The sequence below is a fragment of the Xyrauchen texanus genome, chromosome 37 (assembly GCF_025860055.1).
Source record: "Xyrauchen texanus isolate HMW12.3.18 chromosome 37, RBS_HiC_50CHRs, whole genome shotgun sequence".
Lineage (NCBI taxonomy): Eukaryota > Metazoa > Chordata > Actinopteri > Cypriniformes > Catostomidae > Xyrauchen > Xyrauchen texanus.
In genome coordinates, this window is record NC_068312.1 from 5,067,579 (window position 1) to 5,080,181 (window position 12,603).

Below are 12,603 nucleotides of genomic sequence, written 5' to 3' on the forward strand. Positions count from 1 at the left end.
TAAGTATTAATGTATTATAATCATACAGTGAAGGCCAGTAGTAGTTTTATGTTGCATTTCATTCTGAATGTTTACTTGAATACTTAAAACTACTGTTAAAATCTTTTAAAGCTGAGTTTTCTTAATTTGTATTTTTTGTTTCATTATTTTTAATCTTTCTATTCATTGCTGTTTTTTATTGTTATTTTATTACTGACTGTTTACTAGTCTTGAAAAATTACTTAAGAACTTGAAACCATTCTTCCATAATTAACATATTATTTGTTGTCGTTTTGAAGCTGGTGTTGAGAATCGTCAAATTTCACTACCGACTACTGAAAGCAGCCCTACCGTGTCATGGATTTTCTTCACATTAAGATACACACCGTGACACATATATTATGATTCACAACATCACGAACCATCATGTTAAAATCTAGATGCAGGTAGCTTGTGCGAAGTAAGAGTGATCCTCGTGAGAGGGTTTATTAGCCGGTAGAAGTTTGAAACTCTCTCGCTCTGTTTTTCACATGACTCATATAAGTGTCTCTAACCCCACAGAGAAACGTCTAGGTTACGTATGTAAACTCCGTTCCCTGTTGTGTCAAATAAGCGACACTCTGATCTATGAAAAAAGGCCAGTGAGAAGTTGGTGGACATAGGGGTATATACGGGTACCACCGGACATACGGGTATAAAGGTGGGGAAATTCGTATGTTTCATTCAGGATTTTTCTGATGAGCCGGAAATGGTCCGGCCACAACAGTGGCTCGGCTCAGCGACGTGGCCGGGAGGACACAACATCTCGTTCCCTCCATTAGGGAACGGAGGTTACATACGTAACCTAGAAGTTCCCCATTTGTCACTCACTTCAACGTTGTGTCGAAGAAGCGACACTAGGGGTCCAATTTAAATCACGCCATGCGCTGAGACATGTACTGCTGATACAGGAGCAGGCAGGTACTTGACATGCCAAAACGACCAGCTGTATCAGACTGCACGTACCCTTCCCCAATGCCCCATAAAGTTGTCAGAACCCTTATAGTTAGGAGAACAAGGCGACGCTGAACGGGCCGAACCTAGCCGGGCCTCTTTTATCTCTATGTTTCTCGCATAGAGCAAAACGGCTGGGGCCCTTACACGCATCGTGGGAAGGGGGTCTTACCCAGTTTCCTATTCTTTCAGGGGGAAAAGACCCTGCGGAGACCACAAACTCCCAGAGAGGGGAGGTAAAAGTAGCGAAATACACCACATGGGTTTTAGGTCACATGTGGGAAGTGGCGTGGTGGTAGATCCCGCCTCTTCGAAGAGACAAGTTGCTGCAGACACGGCGACCGGGGGGCAGCGGGAACTGCCCAAGGGAGACGTGGGTCCGCTCATAAGGAGACCGTACCACGAAAAGTCCATGTAGTAGCCCTAACCTGTGGAGCACCTATTCCAGTACAGGGTAGATTTGAGTACCCGCAGTGGACTGGGTCGGCGAATTCCTCTGCCGAATTGCGGACCTACAGGTCTAGGGAGGAGTCATCCCGGGAGCTGAGTGAGTGGGCTCTCCTGGGAGAAAAAGCGCAGGGTATTACCTCAGCCGAGGGAAAGGGCGCTAGGTGCAAGTGATCCACCTGATCAATCTGTCAGCATGTTACTGAGTTCTACCGGCTCAGACCTGAGAAAACACGGGACGAGACTGACTCTACCCTGAGGTTGTAGAAACTTGCAAAGGTATTAGGTGTTGCCCTGCATATGTCTGCCAGGGAGATGCCTCTGGCCAGTGCCAACGAGGATGGAACACTCCTTGTCGAGTGTGCTTGGACCTGCAAGGGATGGGGGCACGGCCTGGGTGCGATAGGCCAGCAGGGCCATCTTTAGAGAGAGAAGCCTGAGTCCAATTGATTCTAGTGGCTCGAAGGGGGATCTCTGAAGGCCCGAGAGGACCACTGAGAGATCCAAGGAGGGGAACAGGCTTGGCCAGGAGGGATTTAACCTCCGGGCGCCTCTTAGGAACCTGACAATCAAGTCGTGCTTACCCAAATACTTGCCGTCTACTGCATCTTGGTGGGTCGCGATAGCAGCTACATACACCTTCAAGGTGGACGGGGACAGTATACCCTCCAACCTCTCCTGCAGGAAGGAGAGCACCGACCTTACTGTGCACCTCTATGGGTCTTCAGCCTGGGAAGAACACCAATTTGCAAACAAAAACCACTTCAGGGCATGGTAGAAGGTAGTTGCCTGGTAGAAGGGGCTCTGGCTTGGTTGATCGTGTCTACGACAGCAGGTGGTAGATCAGCTAGATCTTCCGCGTCCTGTCCAGGGGCCAGACATGGAGGTTCCAGAGGTCTGGATGCAGATGCCAGAGCGTGCCCCGTCCCTGAAAAAGAAGGTCTTTCCTCAGGGGAATTCTCCGTGAGGAGTACGAGGTCCGAGAACCAAGCCCGAGTGGGCCAGTAGGGAGCCACTAGAGTGATTTGTTCCTCGTCCTCCCTGACCTTGCATAGCACCTGTGCAAGAAGGCTCACTGGGGGAAATGCGTACTTGTGCAGCCTGGCGGGCCAGCTGTGTGCCAGTGTGTCTGCCCCGAGGGGAGCCTCTGTTTGGGCATACCAGAGCGGGCAGTGTGCAGTTTCTCGGGAGGCGAACCGGTCTACCTGAGCCTTGTCGATATGTTCCCAAATCAGCTGGACCGACTGGGGGTGAAGTCTCCACTCTCCACTGGGCAAGCGTTGTCGTGATGGTGCATCCGCTACCACATTGAGGTTGCCGGGGATGTGAGTGGCACGCAGCGACTTGAGTGGAGGAGGAGACGACGGGCGAGTTTTGACATGTGGCGGGAGCGCATGCCGCCTTGGCGATTTATGTACGCCACCGCGGTGGTGCTGTCTGATTTGATCAAGACGTGTTTGCACTAAATTAGTGGGAGAAACCTCCGCTGGTCAAAGAAAACAGTCAGCAACTCCAGGCAGTTGACTGGGCCTCTTTTATCTTCATCTCGATTGGAGGGACAGGCTCTATCGCGTCTTTGAGTAAAAGAGTCGTGATTTCCGTGCACAGGGACTTGGCATGTTCGCCAAGTCCATGCTCTGACAGGCAAGTTTTGCTAAAGTGGAATGCCAGATCCGCTTTATTTCATGTTTCGTTAAATGAGATCAAATGACTATTCGATGACAACAAATTTTGTTGACTTTTTTTATTAACAATTAAAAGTAGTGCAAATGGAATTGGCCAATAGGGTTAGATTCAATGACATGGCAATAAATCAAAGAATATTTTGACTTTAAAGCCACTTTTTGTATTGTAAAAATGCTTAACTTGCCTGCTGCCACAATATACAGCTCTGGAAAAAATTAAGAGACCACTCCAAATGTTTCTTAAACAGCATCTCTACATGTATGAGCCAGGAGTGGCATAAAATCACTCTACATGAATCTGAAAGACTGGTGGAAAGCGTAGAAAGACGCATGAAAGCTGTGATTGAAAATCAGGCTTATTCCACCATATATTGTTTTCTGAACTCTTCCTAAGTTAAAACATTTGTATTGTTTTATTTATAATGAATATGAACTTGCTTTCTTTGTATTATTCTTTGCATATTTCTTACTACTGTAGTTACAATCATTTTTCAGTTATCTGAAATTAACATTGCCACTAATGAAAGTGACAGATATCAAAAATGGGCATTCGCACTAGTAACAATGTACAGTAATTTTTTTTTAATAGTACAGTAAGTAAAATCCTGTTTTCCATGACATGACCCCTTTTAAAGTAATATAAAAGTATGGTAGTTTTTTGGAGACACTACTCAACCATTGACGTTTGTTGTTCTGCTGTAGGTGGGTGTGACTGTAGCCCAAACAACATTGGAGCCGCACCTTCTGGAGGCGTGTGTTAGAGAGGTGCTTAACGACATTGCACCTCGTGCTATGGCCGTGCTCGAGCCCCTCAAAGTCACCATCATCAATCTGCCTGCCAATGCACAGGTACACACATGCATAAGTGCATGAGCTCTTACAGTGAGGGTTTAAAGACTGACATATAATTATGCAGCTGAAGTGTGAGAAAACATGCTTACGTCTGTTGTCTGGGTTTGTTTCCTCTGCAGAAAGTTAGAGTCCCAGACTTCCCTGCTAATGAGGCCAAGGGTAGCCATGTGATTCCCTTCTCCAAAACCATCTTTATTGAGCAGAGTGATTTCAGGGTGGTATGTGTGAGATTTTTGTACCACATTGATACCCTTTTAGTTTGGCATGCTTAAAACATTCATTTTTGATGTGGTATGTGTTTGCTGTAGGTGATGGAGAAGGGCTATAAGCGTCTGACTCCAGATCAGCCAGTGGGTTTGAGACATGCAGGATACGTCATCACTGTAGATAGAGTCATCAAGGTGATATAACAAAGATTCAATTCAAAATCATTGTATGCTCACTTTGTATTCAGCAAGAATTGGCCATTTTGTTGGTTTTAAATAGACACCAAGGTTGTCAATTGATTAACAATGTAATTAAACAAATATTGATGTGTGCAACTATTTACAATTAATTTGATTAATCAGCATATTCATATTAATTCAAAGTCCTCAAAATGAAAATAATTCAAGATATTATGGCTGGGGGTGTATGGCAAGCCAATTTGACTTTTAATCATGTGCAGGATATTAATTATAGATATCTGCAATTCAAATTTGATTATTTGAAATGATAATTCTTGATAGCCAGAATAGAATTCCTTCTAGTGAAAATTATTGTCTTTCTTATCATCACAAATATCAGTTACATTACATTTGCACAAGTACAATTTTATTGAATCAAAAGTGACGTCATTATTCGCTGAAATACATTCTTGAATCTATGATGGATGGAATTTTGACTACAAAACTGTAGTTCTTGATTAAAATTTGTCACTGCATTTTTACTAGTAGAATTTAAAAATGATCTGTCATTTACTCCTGTTCAAAACGCAGTTGCAGATATCCATAATTCATTTCATTTTCCAAATTCACTTAATGCACTTTTTATAATTAAAAATAATTCTTCAATAATTAAAAATATATCAATAATAACATTACTACTGCAAATGTCCATTCCTGATATCAACATTTGGATTACAACTAGTGAAAAAGCCAATTTATGACATCTGTACATTTATTTCAACATGATTGATTTAATTCAATTTCAGTTATCGGAAATGGATTATAGGTTAGGTAATTCAACTGGAGAGTAATTAAAGATAACTAAAAATCATGACAGATATGTGAAATTTACATTTTAGTGAAAACCAAATTATAGATATTAAGTCAAGTAAAATTTATTTGTGTAGCGCTTTTCACAACAGGCATTGTTTCAAAGCAGCTGTACATAAAATTATGATATAACAGAAAATGTATTAATATAGTGCCAATATTAGTTATTTTATTCTTACTACTGTAGTTACCATAATTTTTCAGTTATCTGAAATTAACATTGCCACTAATGAAAATGACAGATATCAAAAATGGGCATTTGCACTAGTAACAATGTACAGTAATTTTTTTTAATAGTACAGTAAGTACTATTTAGAAATTAATTTCAACCGAAAATATAGATATCTGTATTTACATTTGAAAAGGATTGAATGACAGATCATTGTGAAATTCTACAAGGGAAAATACAGTAACTGTACGTTCACACCAGAAGCGGCGAGAGTGTCAAAATTCGCTCTGGCTGCCCTGCCTTCGACGCTCGTGGACGCTCTGACGTAGTTGAAATAGGCGGCAACGTTTGTTAAGAATTCTTTGTTTTGTTTACTATATTTAAAGGGGCCGCAATTTAAACATCCAGACATGTCGACCATTTATTTTTGCCGACCTATCACAAGTAGCGTATATCCTCATGAACTCTTTAAAATGTGAAAATAAGAAATCGATCGATGGCAGAAAGTAATTAAAATTATAGTTGTTTGTTATCAAAATAAAATACATTTGTAATAATAACTGTGGTCTTGGTCATATATTACAGGGAAACCCGTCACAGCAATAATTAGTTTCTCCTCCATTTTATCTTCGGAACGAATGTTTGGTGGGAACCAAAGTTTACATGGTTATGTTCTCTAGACTTCGAGGAGCACTTCTATATTCCAATAGGTTGCCGCCGAACCGCGTCACAGCTCATTACCATAATGTTGACTGCACTTGAACTTCCATCTGACGCTCGCACGCCCAAGACTCGCCACGCCTCTTCTCGCCGCCGAGACGCTGGCTGTCATTGAAAATGAATGACTTCCGGGCGATTTGACGCTCTCGCCGCCTCTGGTGTGAACTTACGGTAAAAGATATGATTAAAAAAATACAGCTTTTACTAGTCAAAATTCCATATTTAATATGAAGATAAGATTGTGTATTTCTGTAATGACCAAAAAAAAATGTGTCAAGAAGTTTTTACTAGTTCAAGATTTAATTAATTACATATGCTGATTAATCAAATTAATTGTAAATAGTTGCACACATCAATATTTGTTTAAAAAGTCCCCAAAATGGACATAATTCAAGATATTCTGTTATAGTAGTAGACTGGGGGTGTATGGCAAGCCAATTTGACTTAATCATGTGCAGGATATTAATTATAGATATCTGCAATTCAAATTGAATTAGTTGAAATGATAATTCTTGATAGCAGTAATATAATTACTTCTTTATATTAGTGATTAATGTTTAAAAATAGTAAACTAAGTGTTGTGGGTCAATGATTAAACAAAATTGTTTTATATGAACTACAAGTTTTATTGTTAAAATCCTTGAAGTCATCCCGGCTTTTGTTAGTGGTTAATTCATTTTCTATGTAGTTTAAGAGTGTATTGTCCCTCCTTTGATCAAGTTGATATAGGTATCATTCAGTGAGGTGCATCACAGTCTGGCTGGAAGCTTATGGCATGTAATTTGGGTGATCTCCATCTTGAGCCCATGCTTCAGACAGTGGCTCATGAAGAATTCCATGTCTTTGAGTTTGCATCAGTTCATGCTCTTTAAAGTCTGTCTTAGTAGACTGAAGTGAAGTTTGGCTGGCACATACTGCAGTTAGTCATTGTCACTCAGCAGTGGGAATCGTACATCAGGCAGGACCAGAGATGTTTAGACAGGGAAAGAAACAGAATAAAATCAGCGTAGATGCCATTCAATTTAAGGCAGGGTTAAAGAATATGAGAAGTGTTTTCGGTTCTGGCAGACATAACTAAAGCAGCATAGCTATGAATTGAGGGATAAATAAAAAAAAATTAAAAAGTGCTATATAAGTGTAACCTTCATTCATTCAGTTAGTAAGTACTTGCTGGATTACTTGACATTATCTTTTCTCTTCTGTCAGGATGGCAGTGGTAAAGTGTTCGAGTTGGAAGTGACTTGTGCCAGCTCTGACTCCGTGGAGAAACCCAAAGCTTTCATTCACTGGGTGAGCGAGGCGCTGCAGTGTGAAGTGCGCCTGTATGAACGCCTGTAAGTCTCCATCAGCACTGACGCACCAGAGTTTGTCACTTTTAATAATATTTTATGATGTAGTTTTCTTGTCAATTTTCTGTAACAAATTTTTTTGCCTGTAGCTTCCTCCATAAAAACCCAGAGGACGCAGCTGAAGTTCCCGCTGGCTTCCTGAGCGACATTAACCCTGTAAGTTTATACATCATTAAATATAATAATGGCTTATATTTATGACTTGTGTCCCTCAAGCCGCATCTCTATATTAGGGGCAAGTTGGGCTAAGCCCCGCCAGAGGTGGTGCTGTTGTGCAAATTGCGTGGCATCATCATAAATGTATTTTAAGAAATAATATATTTTATGCAATTTAAACGTGTTTTATGTCCATTATACAAGAAAAAAGTATATATTCTTTTGAGAAATTATATTATTATTAAGGTATGTTGCATAAATCCATTTAATCATTCTCATTTGCTATCCGTGGGGCTAGCCCTTCATCCTCAATGTTAATCTACGGAGATCTGGAGAACATCATGCGCATGTGCTACGAACGTTCATCGATGGCCTGAGGAGATAGTTTGCCTTTGCCCCAGAGCCAGTCAAAAGCTTTGATCAAATTTATGTCAGGCTGTTGACAGGTGCCTCGGAAGTTACCGGGTGCAGAGTAGACCTGCGTAGTGAACTTAATTAGAAAAAAATTTGCTTTTAAAATTTGCCAATGTGCTGCTGGTTGGATTAGTTCATGTTGGATCATTTCAATGAATTGTATGCCATTGTGTTGAGGTGTTGTGGTGTTGGTGCATTGGTTTGTATTAGATTACAATGACTGCAGAATATTGGGAGTTTTGAATAGTTTTGTTATGCTGTTCATTCGAGTAGGTGAGAAAATATTCACACCCTTTGAAAGTAAACCACAAATAGTCAAATCATCAGTCACTTGAGCTTTTTGACATTGATGTGAACGTCTTAGTTGTGTTTTGTGCTGAGATTATATAATTATGGATGTTGGTGTGGCATCATGTTCAGTGGTTGCGCTAGAAAAAAGTATTTATGGCAAATTTCTGTCATTATTTTTATCAGTCATACTTGTTTACATTTTATAAGTACTAGGGCATTGAGGGTTGTAGCATCCATTATAATGGCACATGCATGATAGTAGATAGGCTTTTATGATAGATTATTTGACCATGTTTGAGTATGGTGAAACCAATCAGTTCTAGTGTGAAACTTCTACCCGTCAATCAAGCGTTGGGCTAAAACAAGGTTTTAAAACTTTTACTTATGTTAAAACGCATACACACATGCACAAGTTCACAGAACTTCATAGTCCCTGATGTAAATATAAAGTGTAACATAAGAAGCACATCTGTGAAGCTCCATTAACATGGTTACTCCATTAAAATAACAGACAGTTCTGCTCTAAAAGTGGTGTTTTTGCTTATATTAAATGCATGCATAATTGGTTGAAATGATGCACTGTTTTTGTGTGCTTGCTTTTTGTTATTATGCAGTTTGTGCTTTATTATCATTTATTATCATGCATTAACACACTGAAGTAATGATTGATGTATGCAGTCATGAAATCAGATACCCTCTACTCAAAATCCAAACACAAAAGAGACACGTATTACCAGGTGTAAATGATGGTGCCAGTTAATACGAATCTAATACGCATATTAATACTAGGGAATAAACAGAATAAACAGGGCACATGCACAGTGGGAATGTGAGGGACAAGGAGTGAAGTCAAAACTGATGGACAGAATTTTTTAATTATTCATCAATGTTTCAGAGATCTGTCTTTTTAATTGATTAAACCAAAACATGCAACTGCAAAAAAAATGGCTGTTTGTAGTGACACAAAATATCGTTCTTCTCAATTATAACATTATGAAGGATTTGGTGAAAAGCGTCCACAATCTTATGTCATGTTTTCTTCTCTAGAATTCCTTAGCAGTGATTGAAAGTGCCTTAGTGGATCGTTCAGTGAGCACGGCCAAAGTGTTTGACAAGTTTCAGTTTGAGAGAGTGGGCTATTTCTCAGTGGACCCTGATAGCACTGCTGAAAAGGTATGTCCACAAACCAAATTATTTAAATGGGCTTTGGCATACAAACCACTGTTTTCATTGTGCTTCATCTTTGTCAATGTTTCCTCCTCAGATGGTTTTCAATAGGACTGTTACACTCAAGGAGGACCCAGGAAAGATCTGATGGGGCCACATGACTGAAGCTGGATTGTAATAGCCAATAAACAGACATCAGTTTTTATGTTTGCTTGATTATGCATATCACAAAATAATTTTCAATAAAAATACATTAACCTGGGAATTCAATTGTCTATCCATACTATAAAACCCCTTTTGAACTGTTTAAGCACTGAGCTGCTTTGTAAAACCTTTTCATGCTGCAGGATTTTCTAGTCTGTCAATGAATTATTTAAGTAAACCTTGCTTCTGATGTTTGTATAGAAAATGATGCGTATCTATTCGCTTGAGGTGAATATATATATATTCACCTCAATCGAACAGATACGTTTGTTTATGTGCATGTCACATGGTGCACATGCGTGGTGTTTCCAGCCTGCATTTTGTTATGTGATATCCCAAAATTCATATACAAATATGCATATGAAAACCAGCTTTTGCACACACACACACACACACACACACACACACACACACACACACACACACACACACACACACACACACATATATATATATATATATATATATATATATATATATATATATATATATATATATGCACCTATATATATGCCCCAATAGGCACGGCTGTTGATGAGTGAAGACTGCCATTTTTTGCGGATTAGGATATGGTCAATTTGATTCCGGTGCTTCCCATCCGGACTAAAACAGGTTTGAAGATGTCTCGATTTGTGATTGAAGAGGGGTATTGGCAACTACTAGACCATAGGCAGCAGCAAAATGAAGTAGGCAATCTCTGTTGGCGCACAAGCTGCCTAGAGAGTTTTTGCCAGTTTCTCTTCGGTCTGAAACTGGAGGACCCAGTTGGGCATTAAAATCACCAGCAATAACTAGGTAGTCATTTTGGGGAATCTCCTCTATCACGTTTTCCAGTTGGATATAAAAGTTATCGGCTATATCATCAGCTGCTGCATTAGTTGGCGCGTAGATTGCCACTATTGTAATGTTAAATGGCTTGGCTGCTAATCTAATGATGGCAATTTGATAGTTTATGGGCTTCCATTCAAGAAGAGCTTTGGCAGCTCTGTTTGATAAAGCAATTCCAACGCCCCGTAGTCCTTGGCCATCTGTAGGCCCACTATAATACATGGCAAAACTATCGGTTGATCCATGCACGGGAATAATACATTTTCCAGTGTTCGGTAATCCTATTTCGGAGAGACAGCAAATGTCAGCCGAGTATTCATATAAAGTTCTGGCCAGGAAACCCCGTTGGCAAACTTGTTATAGCGTTTGTACGTTTAAGCATAGATGCTGAGAGATTTTTGTGAAGACCGCTGTAGTAAAGCAAGTTTGTGAGCATTGGGGTCCCTTAACGGGGACAACGTAGCATTATCGCGAATCATTATAGGTTGTACTGTTCATGAAGTTTCTGGCTAGGATTCCGCAAGGGGGCCACTCCCAAGGGATTAGAGTTCTCCCAACAACCAATCGGTATGTGAGGCACTGCCACGTTGCTTGTTGGGTGTAGAGGCAGGGAGGCGACAGATACTGCACAGACCCTTCTGCACCCCTTCCAGTCGTGGCCAGGTGCTTGACAATCCATGATCCCCAGCTTGCCGCACACCAGAGTTGGTGTTAGCATCTCCTCCAACACCTTGAGAAGGTTATTATCCTGCGCCCATGATCTCAGTCGCCAGAGCCCTGTTGGATTATGCATCCAGCACCAAGTGCCGGCAGGGTTGACATTTGCATATGAGAGGCTGTGTGTTTGCCGGACACACACACACACACACATATATATATATATATATATATATATATATATATATATATATATATTTTTATATATATATACATACATACATATATCATGCTGACCTGACAGCAGGATGTGTCCCTTGAATAATGAACACTTAAAGACATGTAAGTGGCTCTTTTAGTTATATATATATAAAACACACAAATCATTATAAGGATATAAAACTCCTGCTGAAGTGGCCCGTTCACCAGTCAAGTGGCAAGGTGGAGTAAATGTTCGCTGGAACACTGCAGGAGAGCAGAGAGTCTTCTCGTTGCCATGAAGATCCCGCCTGCTGACTCGTGTATGTTGACGGCGAAGTAGTAGAAGGCTTATAGACGAGAGATGAATCACTGTTTTTAAGGAAGAAAATTCTGAGGAATGGTGATTGTGCATCCGCTTTTACACCAGACAGCTTTGCGCCTATAAGGACAGGGCTTAAACACCATAGCCAGTTTTAGAATTGCCTTTTTTATAGAAAGGTTTCAACAGGGACGGATTATGGGGGTGGGGTTGTTGTTCATGCCCAAAAGGGTTTTCAAGTGGGGGGATCACCAAACTAGATCGCACAGCCTAAAAGCACAGGGCAGTCAAGGGGCCCCCTGGTAGTCAAGGGGCACTGGCCCCATTGGCCTGGTTTCAACTAGGTCGTATAGAAGGACAGCTTCCTGACGCAATGTCAAGTACTGAATTGTAAGGGAATCAGATTTTTCCTTAAATTCTGTTCAGACTACAGTCTCTTATGCTAACATGTCCACATTAGTTGTCATAGTAACACAGCAAACTTGAGTATATTCACCATGCATGACATTTTAGTGATGGATATTTTACCATTGATTATGCTTTTCATGAGGGCAGTATCCAAATATGAACATTCTTCCCAGACAATGGCTTAAAATGAGAGAGGTGGCATATGCAATGTTTGTTGCTGTAATTATGGCGTCCCATATAGGATGCCTTTTATCTTGGGGTTCTGTATTTTAGCAGAGAGCAAAACATCCCATATTGAAGGCTTTTTGTCCCATATAAATACATAAAAAGATTAGATGGTGAGACAAGGACATGTGTCCTGTTATGAAATGCTCAAAATCCTCAAGTGTCCCATCTTCGTGTGACATTCAATACTTTATTGCGTTGTGGTTTCTCACAATCGTTATGGGTTACTACACCTTATCAAAGCAAATCACTCAACCATATACATAAGTGCAACAGTGGGTGA

The 12,603-nt window shown here is 40.4% G+C and overlaps 1 protein-coding gene across 1 annotated transcript in view; it reads left to right on the forward strand.

Annotated features, from left to right (window-relative positions):
• The window catches only part of qars1 (glutaminyl-tRNA synthetase 1), a 48,635-nt gene extending 38,863 nt beyond the window's left edge, over positions 1 to 9,772 (forward strand). The window contains exons 17-23 of the mRNA XM_052109165.1: positions 3,807 to 3,953; positions 4,076 to 4,174; positions 4,265 to 4,357; positions 7,308 to 7,435; positions 7,540 to 7,606; positions 9,359 to 9,484; positions 9,576 to 9,772. Of these exons, the coding sequence (XP_051965125.1) occupies positions 3,807 to 3,953; positions 4,076 to 4,174; positions 4,265 to 4,357; positions 7,308 to 7,435; positions 7,540 to 7,606; positions 9,359 to 9,484; positions 9,576 to 9,626 (711 nt within the window). The 3' untranslated portion in view covers positions 9,627 to 9,772. The remainder of the gene's footprint in view (positions 1 to 3,806; positions 3,954 to 4,075; positions 4,175 to 4,264; positions 4,358 to 7,307; positions 7,436 to 7,539; positions 7,607 to 9,358; positions 9,485 to 9,575) is intronic.
• The last annotated feature ends 2,831 nt before the right edge of the window (positions 9,773 to 12,603 follow it).